The sequence below is a fragment of the Lutra lutra genome, chromosome 6 (assembly GCF_902655055.1).
Source record: "Lutra lutra chromosome 6, mLutLut1.2, whole genome shotgun sequence".
NCBI lineage: Eukaryota > Metazoa > Chordata > Mammalia > Carnivora > Mustelidae > Lutra > Lutra lutra.
Window position 1 is genome coordinate 41,154,274 of NC_062283.1, and position 17,219 is coordinate 41,171,492.

A 17,219-nucleotide genomic window follows, 5' to 3' on the forward strand; every position below is an offset into this window, starting at 1 on the left:
AAATATAATCACATTTTTTTCCGACACCTTAAGTTATGAAATATTATCATTTCTGCCTCAGACCTCAAATTCATAACTATGATTTGGTTTCTATTCCTACTACCACTAACTCAAGTCTTCCCAATTCCCTCATGGATTGTAAAAGGCCTTCCAGTTTCCACATTTAAAGTCTTTCTCAAAAAGAAAATTCTATTTCTGCTCTAACATAATCTATTACCAAGCACAGCTCTCATCAGGTCAAGCTTTGGTAGCTCCCTATTGTCTTCAGAATTCAGAACCATCTTACACCATGTCTCACCATGCTTCTCCAATTTTATTTCATTTTTCTTTACTTCTGTACATATGTATTTTTATCAAAATAAACCACTTATCTGCTAAGCACAATCTCAACTTTGAAACTCTATACTGTTTCTGTTAAAAGACTGTTCTGGAATGTAACCATCTCCTTCCCATTCATTCTCATGTTGAACTGTCAACAATCCAGTCAATCCTCAAAATCTACACTAAATGCTTCCTTCTTCGATAAGTTCTCTAGATCCTTAATACAGAACAACATCTCTTGTAAGGAATCTCTACATTTGTTTTATATGACACATACCAAAGTGTATTTTATTTATTAATGTAATTCTTTTATGTCCTAAATGAGGCTGTAATCTCCTTGTAAGCCAGAAGATGAGTCATTTATTCTAATGACTAATTAAAGGTTTTGATTATAGTAAGAGATAATTTTCTTTTGATTTTAACTGAACAGAGTCAGTGGGCTAGCAACATGTAACACATTACTATCTTCCTTGAACTCAGTTTGATGAATACAATTCAAGTTCTAAGCCCAAAACAATTAACTTCTAAAGAACAATCTATTCTTACCAATGAATAAAGTAAATATAAAGGCTACTTGAAGTTATTGTGGAAAATTGATGGCTAAAAGCATAATGAAAATTATCAAACACTTTGCTAAAGGGTTAGACAAATTTTTAGAATAATGGAAATCCATTAGAGCCATATGGCTCTAATCATGGAAGATCTCACACATTCTAGTCTGCCTTGGAACACAAAATGCTGGGCCAGAAATAATGTACCTTTTTTCGCTTTCAGTGCTTCACCTTCTTTGCTTTATGTTACTGCCTCCAAAAATCTTATCATTTTTGAATCATAAGTCTAATTGCTATTCTTTGATTCTAGTTTATACTGTAATAAATATAAAAATCGTAAAAGAATGAGCAGTTTCAAGAAAGAGATAGTGGTTAGCAAAACACAGGGAACATGAAGCCTAAAATATGGGAGGAGTTTCCAGAAAGCTTTTCTGAGAGGAGTTTCAGGGATGTGATGTGGGAAACACAGGGCTGCAAGGGACTGCAGATAAAATGCTTACAGAGAAAGAACAGAAAGTAAGTTTAAACAACTCTTCAAAGAATGTTTTTGTTGAAGAAAAACAACTTTAACTTATATTAAATGATATTAAGATATAGTCCCCCTGACCTAATTGATAACAATAATATTTAAAAAAATAAACAAATTCATATCTTTTACTAAAACAAAAACCACTTACTTATGCAGCATATTTATAACATTTAGAATACAATTTTGCAATAAACTGAGACATATTACAAATTGGAATCTCTCTGTACCGTATCAATTCTTCATGTTCATTCATCTATTCAGCAACTATATAAGCTATTTATGTGCTTAGTCTTTAGTAAGTGCTCATTAATTTTCATTTATTATAATTATCATATCTCTATTTTGAATGTCATATTCATACATGAATATGAAAAATAAGTATTCTGTTTTAAGCCCAATTATTTTATGAATGCCCAATATATTTTACAATTTTTAGCTTGTTTAATATCTTGTTCATAGAATAATTTTTTCAAGCTTTGTATGAACTTTCTTAAAGCATAAGTCTTTTGAGAAACTCATCAAAGCTTCGGACCTGCCCCCTCCAAAAATGAACATGAATGCATTTATACCAAAATGTTCATAGGTTTTTAGCATAAAATAGCATTTCATTTATTAAAAGCTGATGCAGGTAGGGACACTTTTCAGAAAAAAATAAACTTTAAAACTTCATTTCAACTAATTCTGAAGAAAATCTTTCTCAGATATGTCATTCATTTTCTTGCCATCTTAATTAGATTATAGACACTTTTATCTTGATGAATAGAGGCCATGATTTTAGACATTAAGTGTCATTCTAAGTCTTAGAACTGGTTGTTCCTACAGCAGGGGCTCCATAATCTGCTACATTCTTTCAGTATAGCTTTGTCCTTATTGTTTGAGCATTTCAGTATTATATTTGTTATACATGTGTTTCTAACAACACTATCTCTGCTTCCAACTCATTCTATCTAAATCAGGAACCAGAAAACAGAAATGCTGAAGCAATATTTAAAGTTGAAATAAAGCAGACTATCAGCAAGGTTCTGAGACCTTCTTACTACACTCTATGGTCTTTATGATATTTATTTTTGGCTATTCAACTCTGTCTTTCTTCAGGAGCTTACCTATATCCCAGAAAAGTAAGGTGGCAATACATCTAGGCCTTATGGAAAAAAATAATCTCTTTAAGAGACATGATGATCTCTTGTGGTTCTTTAAATAGTCTTAATCCAACACACCCTGTAGAAAATGACCATAAAGAATAAGCATCCTTTCTTTGTTACCTAGTATCTATTTATTATTCATTAGCTGTGTGTACATGTGTGTTTAAATGTGTGCACAAATCAGCATGTATGTGTGTGTGTATTCAGGATAATAAGCTTAATGTTGGGTAATTAAAATTTGTACTTAGGATGTAAGACAAATAAGTGACAACTCTCACATTGCATAATTTGCTACTGTAAATTATCCTCTGTGTGTGTCCTTCTCCAAAACTTTGGAAATATCAGACAAACTATATAAGGATGTTTACATATGCTAGCCCCAAATTGAATAACATGAAGAATATGAATAGTTAGTAATTATTATTTGTATTATCCAATTTGATACTAGTATATTGTGATGGTTAATTATATGTATCAACTTGACTGGGCTAACGAATGTGCAGATAACTGGTAAAACGTTATTTCAGGGTGTGTCTATAAGGATGTTACTGGAGATCAATATTGAATCACAGACCAAGGAAAGATCACCAACAATGATGCAGGTGGGCATCACCTGAGAGCTGAAAAGAACAAAATGGCAGAGGGTGGATTTGCTCTCTCCTTGAGCTGGGGTATCTATCTCCTGCCTACAGACATTGGTGCTCCTGGTTCTAGGGTCCTTCAGGTTTGGAATGGAACTACATTATCAGCTTTCCTGGCTTCCAGTTTGCAGACAACGGATGACAGGTCTTCTCAGCCCCCATAACTGCATGAGCCAATATCCCCCAAATAAATCTCTTCCTATATATCGACTTATGTCTTACTGGTTCTGTTTCTCTGGAGAACCTAACTAATATATGGATATACTTTGGAAAAGTCCAACATGTTATTGAGAATAACCTTCATCTAGTCATGAAATGAAAAGTCAGTCTCTGGGTAAGTACTGGAAGGAAATCAACAATAAATAAGACCTCTTTGTATAATAGCATTGTATAATAATATTTGGGATATTTATTCACAGAATATAACCTTTTTAAAAAACATAATTAGTTACACATAAGTGATCAGAAGACCAAATCACACTGTCCTTACGCAAGAACGAAGACAGTATAGGACAATATTGGCTTTATCTGCAGTACTAAAATGCTTTGAGTTACCATATTTAATACACGTCTTAAAGTTTAGCAATGATAAAGGAAGTAGGCAAACCTAGAAAATAGAATCTTCATTCAAAAAATACACAAAGTTTTTCAAATACATAATTTTGGCAAGTCAAAAGGAAAGTAAAGAGTAATAATGTTCATAATTTACAGAATTTATGTAGTAAATTATACTAGACTGTAGAGGATTTCATATACTGTTATTCAAACAGTGTGCTTAAGTCCAAATTGAAGTTTACTAGGACTCTGAGATTGGCATTCCTTTTTTACAGCTTTTTTGCCAAACTGAATAAAGGCCATGTATCAATTTGATACTTTCTTTTAAAGATTTTTTCATTATTTATTTATTTGAGAGAGAGAGAGAGAAAGCACACACAAAGGAAGGGAGAGGGGCAGAGGGAGATGGAGAAGAGCCTTGAGCAGACTCTGCACTGAACATGGAGCCAGATGTGGGGTTCAATCTCATGATCCCAAGATCACAACCTGAACAGAAGCCAGGATTTGGACGCTCAACCGACCTGCACACACCCTGGTGCCCCTCCCCAATCTGATACTTTTAATTGGCAATGACTTTTAGAATTAGATGTTAACATTTACAAAAAAGAATTAAAGAAGCAATACCCCTGTGTGTTTCCCCCTTAATTTTTCTTGGAAATTTGTGAACGGACTCATCTGGCCCAGCAGCCTTCGTGGGTGGGTCCTCCTCACCACAGAAGTCATTAAGCGCTTTAGAGAGTGGTTCCAGCTTCAATGACCAGCATCCCCAGAATCTCTCTAGGTTTTTCCTTACCTGTACTGGATAACTCATAGCCCAACATACTATCCCTTTTCCTACAGAGTTGATCTTTCCCTCTCTTTGCCTAACCACTTTTGGAATGCACATTTAACTTGGATTTTCTCTGATTTCTGAATTTAGTCTTCAACAAAGATATTATTTTTGGTTCCCTTTCCTTCTCATCCCTCAATGTTTAGAGTAAGGGACAGTTTACTCCATTCCTGAACCAGCACAAGCTGCTAAACACCCACTCAGAGGGAAAGTCTGGGCCCTCAAACTGACTCAGAAAGTGGATAAAAACATAAATCTAACTGAAAGGTCTCATGCTGCATGATGATGGTATATTGGCATGGAGATGTCCCCATTTAAGGACTGTATTGCATAGGCCCTCCTCAACTGAAAAATATTACCAGCAATTAGTTATTATCCTTTACTATTTGAGGTCATCCTGATGGAAGATACCTTATGATCTCATGAGTCCCTCTAGGACTAAAATACCTTCAGAAGAAACCAAGTGTGAAGTGAATGATTAAAAGCTATAATATATATGTATACATATATATATATTATACAGATATAATATATATATATATATAAAATATATGTTTATGTGTTCTGTACTAGTTGAACTCCCCCAGTTAATCACTCCAAAAGTTAGGTATCTTCCTGATCCAGAAATTAAAGCTTAAACATGTCATGAATAAGAATCTGAGGCAAGCTATGTGTATTTAAAAACATTATCTATAGTTCAGTGGTCTTTAGGTGAAGACTACTAAGCAGTGAAAAATGACAGAAATCTGAATCACAGAAACATTATGAGAGGAAACTTCTAAGAAATGAAGAAACTGTAAACCTATATCAGCTCAGTGCATCTAATATTTGAAAGACTATTTCTGTACTCTCACCATGTTTTTTTTTTTTTTAAAGATTTTATTTATTATTTGACAGAGAGAAATCACAAGTAAGCAGAGAGGCAGGCAGGAGAGAGAGGAGGAAGCAGGCTCCCCGCTGAGCAGAAAGCCCGAGGTGGGGCTCGAACCAGGACCTGGGATCATGACCTGAGCCGAAGGCAGCGGCTTAACCTACTGAGCCACCCAGGCGCCCCTCTCACCATGTTTTTTTACTACAAAGAGTAAAATCTGCCATTTGGTTAACATTACTGTTGGTGGCTCAGTGTAATTGTGGTGCTGAAAAGTGTGTGTAGGTTTTGCTCCTCTGTGTAATTCCTCTCATTAGAGACAATTATTAATTATTGATTATTACTGATGCACTCTGGCAATACAGAATTCGCTACAGAGGGGTGGGAGAGAGTCATTGTGCCTGGGAGTCGCTCAGGAAAACTAACGCAGCAGCAAGAGCACCATGACTTGGAAGGTCTCCCAAAACATGCTACAGCCTGTGCTGATTCAGCACATCCCTGGGATACCTACAAAAATAAGTAACTTGGCATCCTCATGAACAATGTATGGAAGATTATGAAGACTCATTAAAAAAAAAAAAACCACTCAAGAATATATATTATATATTTTTAACATTAGGTCAGACACCAATGAACATTTGTTTGGCAAATGGAAAAAGTAGTACATATGCCCCTTTACATGCACATGTGCAAATACAGACAAGATAAACACTCTAGGAATCCATACAAATGTGTGTGTCTCTGTGTGTGTGCACGGGTGTGTGTATAATGTATATGTGGTTGGGCCTATCTAAAAATCAGACAGTAAGTATCCACAATACATTACTTACATACACCTGAAGATGTGAGCAATGGATATGACACTTAAAAATATATGGCACAGATACCTGCAATTTTTTTAATTTCAGTAAGATTTGGGAAAAAAATCCTATTTCTTACCTACATTTCCAGTCATTAAGTATGAATTCTGAAAGGCCATCATCCCCATTCCAACAATGTGTATAAAATCTTCAATCACCTGCATTAACTCTATTGAGCCAGGATAAATCTACAAAAAGAAGCAAGATTGGAAGGAATAAAAAGTCTACATAATAGAATATATAACTGGAATAACAAAACTACATAACGAGGTCACAAATGAACTCTGATTTATTTGAAGGAATTTCTGCAACTGGCAACAGTTGTATTTTTGAATCACTAGTTGAGAATGATACCAGGTGTCACACGGCAAGAACTTGAAAGTTCTTGGCCACTGAAAGAAAAAAGCAATTATTATTGCCATCACAAGAATATTGACAAACTAGTAAGGTCGCTGCAAACTAGCATTTGTACCTTGGGAGAAACATTTACTTCTACAACTGTAATAGCTATTGAATGAATAACAATGTTGGCAATAATTTCAGGATCATGACAATAGCTGTAGCGTGGGTGCTTCACAGGTACGTGCACATAGCAAACCCAACACCACGCCGCCTTACACGCTGCCAACAGAGGAGTCTTTGCTCAAACACACCCTGATTCTGGCCCAGGGTGTGAGAAGTGAAGGTCATTTAGAAGGTCATATGAATGTTACTCTGTATCATCCATAATGCTTATACAGGCAGCCTGTATTAGAGAATGACATTAGAGCAGAAAGTCTTTTGAAGTTAGAGTCATTTCTTTTAGCCATTCAGCATGACTGCCCCTTGGAGCCATGAAAAAATGAAGTGGATTAGAATTCTGGTGACTTTGTCTTTACAAAGGCTGGTGCAGGAGGGGAAAAGATAGTCTGATTAGCAGAGAAGTATACAGTCAGAGGTGGAAGGGACTTGAGTAAAAGGGAGCCACGCTGGGCAGGGTGAACTGCAGGTGGAGTGTATAATGTTTACAGGAGGTTGTGGCTGCGCCCCACTAAAATTCGGACACTGAGAATGCATCATATAGGTACATATATTTGAAGACATGAATAGTGGCTATTACACTTAGAAATGTGTAGCATGGATACTTGTACTTTTTTTTTTTAATTTGGGGAAAATCTGGGGAGAAATGTTATTTCTTATCTATTCCAATTATTAAATATAAATTCTGAGAATTCATTGTCATTATCATTCCAAAATCTGCATGAAATTTCCATCAGCTCCAAGCTTTCTGCTACTACTGTATTTTTTCTGCTGTTTCTGTGAGGTGTATATGAGTATGTGTTGTGTAAGGGTAAATACAAATTAAAAATAGGAGTCTTAATTCTGCTTGCTGAAAATGAGAGACTCCCCCTCTCAGCTCTATATCCTTCATCCTTTTTCTTAAAGCATTACTTTTGAAAATAATAATTGTTAAGTTCTTTCTCTGTGTTTTTGAAATGTATGTAAATCTTTTTAAAAGCTAAATAGACTCTTATAGGGAAGACGTAGGGATGTCTTCAGAGAGAGACAGAGGTGATAACAAGGAAGACAGGGTCTCTACCTCTCAGTTTCTATGGGAGGGGAGGAGCGTTAACCTTCAGCAGGTACCTTGCTCTAAGTTGCAAACTACCTGCATGAAGATAGAAAAGCTTATTTCCCCCTCCTCGGATAAAGCCAGTTAACTAACAAGTGGCCACCCCATTACCAGGTGAATTTAAGGTGAACTATGTGTGTAAAAGCTACAAAAGAGTTGTCGTTGTTATTTGACTTCAAGTAGTTACCTTATTTACTTCTATTCAAGCAGTTGTCTTTAAAAAGGCATTAAGGATTATCACAACTGGAAGAAATATTTAAAGGCAAGATATAGGTAACTCAAAATCACAAGTAAAGGGACGGATTAGGGATTCAGGGTTTTCCATTGATGAGGAGTTGTATACTACTCGCTGTTCGTTCAAGTTGGGACCTCACAGTAAATAATGCCATGCGATGAATTGCAGTCTTGTTTAAAAAAGGGTATTATACATTTACTCTAAATATATCCATTATTAATAGTCTCCTGCATTCTGGAAAGATGTGCTTAGCCTCTGCAGCTGTATTCTAGGAAAAGACACCATTTCCTTCCAGTGAGTGAATGAGGCTCTCCTCTAGAAGAAAGCCAAGGACAAATATATAATTCAAGCTAGCAGAAAAAGATAGATTCAGGGTCTTACACTAAGGAGTGCTCTTTTTTCTTCCTATGGCCAGAAGCACAGAATTTGTACCTGATAATGAGGTAGACCCACACTGGACTATTTTTAGAGCCCCTATCATAACAGGAATAAAGAGCATGCTTTGCTCCTGAAGGCCAAGAACATGATTATAAGGGGAGAAAGGGATGGATGGTTCACTTGAACCTCAGAAAATATTATTATTTCCAAGACTGCACTGTTCTCTCAGAACTAGCAAAGGTCAAGTAGAAAACTTAAAGAATTTTAATACACGGTTATATTAAATTTCCACAAGAGTTTTTAAAACGTTCTTATTCTCCCTCTCTTAACCTCTAACCCATTTTTTCTGTAATTTGGAGGGGGGAAGTGTTATTAACCATACATAGTTAGTATAGCACAAATAGCAGTGAAAGGTATTTTAAAAGAATAATCAAACCAATAAGGCCACGTGCTACACTGATCATGTATAGCAGAAAGAGAAGAAAAGCAGAATTTAAACTTTCTTATGAGAACTCATTTTTACAGCTCTTGGCTTTGAATCCAAATGCACATCTGCATATCTGATCCAGATTATACATAGTGTTGTAGTAAATGCAAGGGATTTTACTTGTTATTACCCCACAGTTCGGTTTGTAATGTATGCTTTTGGATTTGCTGTTTCTCCCATAGTCTGTAGGCAGGAAAGAAACTGGCTGCTAAGGCATATAGTTACTATGTATTGCTACCTCAAAGTGAGGAATTACTTCAGCCTGTTTAGTTTTTCCCACATTTATAACATCATTCAGTCCATTGATTGTTAGGATAAAAGAGATCACTTATTTCCTCTAAAATTAGTATAATATAATCTAAGATGACTTTTATTTTTTTTTAAAGATTTTATTTATTTATTTATTTGACAGAGAGAGACAGCAAGAGAGGGAACACAGCAGGAGGAGTAGGAGAGGGAGAAGCAGGCTTCCCACTGAGCGGGGAGCCCGATGTGGAGCTCGATCCAGGACTCTAGGATCATGACCTGAGCCAAAGGCAGAGGCTTAATGACTGAGCCACCCAGGTGTCCCTAAGATGACTTTTAGATGCCTCCTTTATGTTCTTGGGACAGCAAACTATTAATATTTTTTAACATTTCCTTATTTTTTAAGAAAATACTAAAATATTTTCCACGTACTTTTTAAGCTTTCCTTAACCAATTTTGTTTTAAGTTTTGAAATGGCTCCAGACTTACCTGTTGTGCATCCTCCCATTTTTCCTTGTTTTCTTCATCTAGAAGGTTGCTAACTATTTGGAAGAAGTTCTGCAAATTAAATTGGATAAGAGATTTAATGTTACATGAGGAATCCACTTTTCAAAAACATCCATTTGAATTAACTGTGTGATAAGGGTATAAACACTCTGTCATATTGCTTTATAACCCTAACATACTATTCTAGAAGATCTCTGAAGGCCCTTCCTCAGTACCATACTGCTGGTATTTCTCTATAACTTCACATACACACCTCAGAAGACACCAGAATAGGTAAAATACTTGGGTTTACTTACAGTGATATCTTCCATTATAGTCTCTGTATTGTATTCTGTTGTGCTATCATAAAATTATTCCTTGCAAATGAGTTTTCTTCCTTTGGTAGTGAAAATCCCTTAAATGTCTAATTACAAGCTATCCAGTTAATTGTGAACCATGATGGCTAGTTATACTGCTATTCTGAAGAACACTGTAGCGAAGACACAGGCCATGGGAAAAGCTGAGGCATGTGACAGGCTTCCTCACTTGGATCCTGGGTCTGCACTTCCTGGCTATTTTTCTCAAACTTTTACAATTACCTCTTGCAAAGATGAAATGGAATTTTCCAAGTACCTGGCATATAGCACATGGTTAAGTGCTCAATAAATCCTAGCTATTTCAAATAATCATTCTTTATTCTGCCTTTTGCCAGCAAGCCAAAATGGAAGAAGGAATAGACACAGTTGCAAGTTCCTATTCAAGGGCCAAATCCTAGTCATCTCCTCGTGAGCTAACTGCTGAAGACCTATTGGCTTGACTTTAGTCTAGCAGTATCCCTGATGAGTTTCTGGTTTTCCCTTTCCATGCAGACAGATGTGTTTGGGCTCTCATACACAAGCAGAGACTCAGCTGAGATCATCTGCATTAGTGCCCATTTGACACACAAGGGATCTTGACCAGAGAGAGACCTTCCTGCTCTCCCATGCTACACTGTGTCTTCAAAACTCAGAGGCCAGGAGAAGATCAGAGGGTCTGTTGAAAATGAATAGTGACTTGGGGTCACAGGCGACCTAGGAAGTGCAAAGTGAAGCTGTGACATTTATCTTAAGCTACATGGACAGCGGTCCCTCGGTTGTGTCCTCAGAGCCCATCTCTTCTTCTTGGCTTGTATGTATTTTCAGAGGAGCACTGCCTCATACTGATACATCAGCTCAGGAGAAGACTCCCTTCAGGGGGAAATAATCGTAATTTTTTAGCCTCATCAGTCTCCCTCCCTATCCAGCTTTTCAAAGAAGGTCTTTATTCAATTCAAATAAAGTCACCTGTTTTTAGAAGAAAATAAAGCTGCTTCACTTCCTCTTCTCTTGTGCTTTGAAGCTGTGAGTATCTATATTTAATTGCCCTATTTGTGCTATTTACTTTAATAGTTCCCAGTAATCACATGGTTGAAACATGTTTCAAGTCATAACCTCTGTAAAAGTTACAGAATATTTTACACGGCTCTCGAAAAAATTGCAAGTCTGTTTTAGACCTGTTTTCAATTCGTTTAACCTTTTTGTGCTACCAGCCATTTTTTTTCCACTTAAAATTTCCTGGTTGGAGTGATAACATTTGAAGGGCTTAGTCCATTGAGCTGTAACTCTACCTATGGGCAGAAAGAATTAACCTTCGGCGTTCTCCAATTGCCTATGGCTGCTTAACTCAGTAGGGGACATGCTGCTAATGAGGCAAAAGTTGCAGATTTCATCCCCGTCCATGCCAGTTAGTGGTGGTGAGGTCCCCAGCCGCGGTCTACACCTTCACCCCTGCTAGCTTTCATACACGGGTATGCCACTGCTAACAAAGACACCAAGAGAATGGGAAGCAATTTGTGCAGACGTGTATCCATTTCTGAGGAAAACATTTCACAAAGCAGGTCTTACTGATAGTGGGTCAGTGGCTCTGCACTGTATATGAAGGTCAGGGAACAGACACAATTCCTGACCAAGCGATATATTCAGAGTTCAATTTTTTTTTCTTAAATTGCCAAAGGGCATATATGAAAATACAATTACTAAAATATACCTTCAACTAGGCACACAGTGTAAGGCATGTTTTGTATCACCTCTCCAAAGCAATATGTCGGACTTCATTAATCAGAGTGGAATAGAAATACAGATAAAGTTCTCCTTTCTCCCTGTTGACTGGACAGGGAATGATCTGCCATGAGACCATGTGGGGCACAGTGAGCTAAGCCTGAAAACCAAGGAGGGGGATGGGGGCACTTACAGGAAGATTTTCTATTCTTCAGTGTACCCTCAGTACACACAATGCCTTGTCCTGGGCCAGTATTTAATGGAACCCTAACCTTAAAGGAAATAATGAAGTCACGCGGCCACTACATCTCAGGATCTCAAACAAAACTCAAGCATCATTCCCTTGAGCAGACCCTGCTCTCATCTCTCTATCAAATCACTTCGACATTTGCTTTAAAGATAAGACCGAGGAAAAGAGTAGAATCAAGTTGAACAGTATTTTTTGAGAAGGGACATATAATACCTTAGGCCACCTGACTGAATTTTTGAGGAAAGTCTGAGGCAACTTCAGTTGATGAAGATGTACGGCTTGCTGGAGTTCTTCAGGAACTCTGCTCATTCTGGCAGGATCTCTTTTTTGGTGACTATGGGTCAGGTCACTTAGGTTAGGCCCTGAGCTGCAACTGACAAGAGGTTTTTGTTTTGTTTCCTTTTCTTTTATCAGCCCCAATCTCTACGACCCTAGACTGTTCTGAAAAATTAAGTGTCCTTGGCCAAAGCTGTTTGGAGCTTCACAGGGCAGACCTGGCTCCCATGTCCCCCACATTCATTAACTGTGTGGTTCTAGGCGAATGTTGCCCACCTCTGCACCCCTTCTCTAACCCGTACGATAGAAACCGGAGATAACGGTGGCCTGCCAGAGCCATAGGGAAGCTTGGAGCTAATTCCTAGCACACAATCTGACACATGGTAAGTGCTCGATATATGGCGGCTTTATGATTTTATTCCTTCCCTGTTATCTTTTGTATGACTGGTGGCATGATTTGTATTTATGGCCACATGACGGCAAATATGCCCCATAAGGCTGTTACAGACTTTCACAACCCAGGGTGGTCTCTCCTTCTCTCTTTTATAGCCTCTTTCTTTCCAGACAGTATGGGGAGCACAGAGCTTACTCACCACTAACTTCAGGGCCTATCATTTATCTGGAGAAAGCTCTCCTTCCTAAGAAATGTACTCAGCTGGGAGGGTTTTCAGTGTTGTTATTATCAGACAACTACTATGTGAGAGGCATTGCGCAATTGTTTGCTGGACACAAAGGTCGGGGGGCACGACTCCTCACTTATTCTTTGCAGCAAGTATTATGAAAACCGGTGCAGTAAATGTCTGTTATAAGAGAAGCCATAAATGTTTCTGCCACATTCAAAGTGCAAGTCCTAGGTTTGGCCACATGAGACTAAAAACCACTCTATTTTCTGGAAAGTGATAACTAATGATTTGTTTTACATCTGATTGGCTTCTGCTTGACAAATTTCTCATGTATTCTATAAAATTTTCTATAAATATACTGAAGCATATGTGAGTATTTAGATTTTGCTGAAGTCCTTGTGGGAACAGAGCCATAGATGAAGTTAGTGATGTGAAATAGCTGAGCTCTGGGAAATGTGTTCTCCTTCTCTTAACCCATCAACAAAATGCTTGAGCACTGAGAGATGAAGACGAGCCCTAAGGAACAGATTTAATAATGTAGATCTGAAAGTTTTAAGGATTCATGATGGTCTTTAAGAATTGTGATGGTCCTGACTAGAAACATAGCAGGAACATAAAAAGTCATAAAGGCTAAACAAGGAGTCAGAGACAAGCCATTAGGATAAGGATGCACAGAGCAGGATAGGCCATTGACTTCCTAATCGGGAGAGATACTGATAGCTGTAAGGCCATGCATGATTTAGTCCATTCTTATAGCTCTGGCTCTGCCTTAAGCTATCCTGTCCCACAGTCTCTATATTACAGGTTCATTAGACTTCTTCATGCATCCCAAACTCTTCCCTGATTAGCCTCTGGACCTATACAATGCTGTTCTCTTTCCTTGACTGCTCTATCTCCTGTTCTTCACCCAAATAACTCTTTCTGTCCTTCATGTCTACATCTACATGCAATTTCCTCAAGAGGGCCTTATGATAGCGTCACCACCACCCTAAGTTTTCAGGGGCTGCATGTTTTTTTCCCTGATTTTAATCAGTGAACATTTTTATTTTTCATTACCAATACCTTCTTCATTCAAAATTAACAAAAAACATGCATGGACAAAGGAAACTATCAGTTCATAGAAGTAATCAACCATAAAAATAGGATGTAAAGGACACGGTTATATAAAGGGCTCCTGTTCTCTGTCCTCATAGTTGGTTTTCCCAATATACGGTGAATAAGTATCATCACTGGCTCTATTCCATCTCTAATCCCTGCCTGACTGACTCATCAGAACTACCATGCACTGACCAGGGAGAACAACCGTACTTCACCTAACATAAAAGAGAGGATGGTAATGCAGGCAGCCTTCCAATTGTATAGCACCCACTTAAAAGGTGATAAACATGCTGACATGTAGTTGCATTGTGTAGTCTTCTCTTCAATTATATCATATTCTTAATTATGAGGTACTTGTATAATGATCAGTTCGGGCTTTTCCCTTCACCAGCTTACACCTCGTTGGGATTATTTCACTCTTATGCCCTAGTGTACAGCATAATACAAGGAAAATGTAAATACTCAAATATTTTAAAATGTGTATAAAACAATGGGCTAGACATCGAAAGAATTAAAAAAAAATTAACAAATGGCCCCCCCACCTAATTTTCTACATCCTTTCAAATCAACACCTTCCTCTGCCATATATCAATGCCAGCAAGTTCCTCACTACGTCCAGGGAAGGAGATATAACACTTACTTTTACAGATAAGAAAACTGGTTATCTTGAATGAATATGGACTCAAACTCTTCCTATTTAAAATGGCATCCTGAAGTCTTGGGGGCATTCTAAGCACAGACATACTTCCAAGACATTGTAGGGCCTAATTAATGGGGCCTAATTAATGGATGGGAAGGAGCTGTGCATAGCTGACCCTGGTCCTCAGATTTAAATCCACTGACGAAGAGACCTCCTCTTTCAAAAATACAGTTCAGGGCGCCTGGGTGGCTCAGTGGGTTAAAGCCTCTGCCTTGGGTTGGGGTCATGATCCCAGGGTCCTGGAATCAAGCCCCACATTGGGCTCTCTTTTTGGCAGGGAGCCTGCTTCCCTTCCTCTCTCTCTGCCTGCCTCTCTGCCTACTTGTGATCTCTATCTGTCAAATAAACAAATAAAAAAATCTTTAAAAAACAAAAATACAGCTCACTCTTTGGCAAACACAGCAAACCCTCCCAGCCCTACAACTACCACCATCCCACCCCTGGCAGAACGCAAAGGTCACAGAAGTGCTGCTTTGTTCAGCAAAAGAATGGGATAAAGAAAGTTATAAAAATATAACCCAGGCAGCAAATCATAGTGGGCTTTGGCAAGGAAGAAGACTGGGGAAAGGAACCTCAGTTCCTTTTTCAATAGCTCAAAAGAGAAATTACGAAGACCTAAAGGGCAGCAGCAGGTGTGAGAACAGAAAGGTGAGGGAAGACATGGAAAATACCTAAGAAGCACAAAGTATCTACTCACTATTTATTGAACATCTAGTAAATACCTGGCAGTTTTGTAAGTGCTGCGAATACCACAGTGAACAATGCACATGAGGGTTCCTACTCTCATGGAGCTTACACTATAATGGGTACTGGAAAGCAATAAATAAGCAATAAATAATGATTTCAGGGGCAATACAAAAATAACACAGTTTGTGGGAGTAGAGAGTAACTGGGTTGGGAGGGGTGTGTGTATGTTTATGCGAGACTACTTTGGGTTGAATATTCAGCAGGAAGGTGACATTTAAGGTGAAAACAGAGTGGTAAGAAGGACGCAGCCTTGGGAAGACCTGAGGAAAAGAGTTCCAGGAAAATGGGAAGAGCAAGTACAACTTCTCAGGGTAGAGGCGACAGTATGGACAAATTTTAGAAACAGAGAGAAAGCCAGTATAGCTGGCGTGGTCTTAAAACAGGGGTTGGATGTGGTGGAGAAGGGAGAATGTGAACACAGGATGGAGAAGACAGAGGTCAAGGAAAGTGATGTCTTAATCCCAGGCTATCGTTCTGTGACGTGAGTTTCATTAGAATTAAAGATGTGACTTTGGCTGCTGAGTGGAAAACAAAGTGCAGAAGAGTGAGAGGAAAAATAAGGAGGTCAGAAAGTAGTCTGTCTTGCTTATTGAGGCCGGAGATGATGGTAGCTTGGTTCAGGGAAACAATATGACATAGCGACAGATTGCACAGGAGGGAAAGTAGAGCATCATAGATCAGTCTTTGGCTCCCAGCTCAGGCAGTTTAGAATGAGGACGCAGTTAGCCACACTAAATACCAAAGATGAAATAGCAGTGTTGCAAAGAAGACAGTCAGTTTCATTTTGTTCAGTTTGAGTATGAAGGGTCTATAATATATCTAAGAGAAGAGGCCCAGTGGGCTCTTTTAACTAAAAGTTGGAAGCTTAAAGGTAAACATTCTGAATCATTAGTTCTAGTTGAGAACTGGAGACTTTGTGGGGTGGGGAGGGGAGGATAACCAGGAATAGAGCTGAATGGGATGTAGTCAAGGTTAAAGCATTGCTGACAGACTAGATAGGAAGAATAAGTAGGAGAGATGGGAGATGGGAGATAAGAAGGTAGGAAGAGAAGCAGGATTTAAAGGTGACAGAATAAAATAAATTCAGAAAGAAGACATTGGATTGGGGAAATTAATCTGGAGGAGGACAGACTAAGCATTTAACAAGAGTAAAAATCCAAAGAGGGTTCAAGAAGCGTTCTATATATCTCACGTATTTTTTCAGCCTCTATGCACTTGGCCACTGACATATGCATGTAGGATATACAAAACCATGAACACAGCCAGATTATAGATGAAGACATGGATAGCATATGCCCAACTTCCTCTGACCTGGCTATGACTCTACTTCTTAATCTTCTATTCAAAAAAACATACGGAAGTGAAATTAAGAAACATCATTATACAAATAATCCTGGGTTTGTCCTAACATACTTTTTAAAAAAACTAACCACCCCTAAAGAGTACTTGAACTTATTTTTTTTTAACAGGTGAATAGAAAAAATAACTCATAGCTAATTAGGGTGAAGAGTCATGATACTGTGGCTTAAATCTTTTAACTAGAATATCTACCCACGCAGCACATCAAGTAGCCATTGACAATGAGAAACTGTCAAGGTTCAGGAAAGTAGGAGACTATAATCCAGGCTGGCCCTTGGCAGGTTCTGGGACCAAGATATATAGGGAATAGGAGACAAGAAACTGAGCCACTGGAAAACCAGGGGATGAACT

General features: G+C 38.1%; 1 protein-coding gene across 5 annotated transcripts in view; it reads right to left on the minus strand.

Moving 5' to 3' along the window:
* Positions 1 to 17,219, minus strand: part of ADGRB3 (adhesion G protein-coupled receptor B3) — a 727,154-nt gene that overhangs the window by 340,905 nt on the left and 369,030 nt on the right. For all 5 annotated transcript variants that reach the window (XM_047734013.1, XM_047734014.1, XM_047734011.1 and 2 more), the window contains 2 exons: positions 9,744 to 9,812; positions 6,376 to 6,484 (listed from right to left, as the gene is read on the minus strand). In XM_047734013.1, coding sequence (XP_047589969.1) covers positions 6,376 to 6,484; positions 9,744 to 9,812 — 178 coding nt within the window. The remainder of the gene's footprint in view (positions 1 to 6,375; positions 6,485 to 9,743; positions 9,813 to 17,219) is intronic.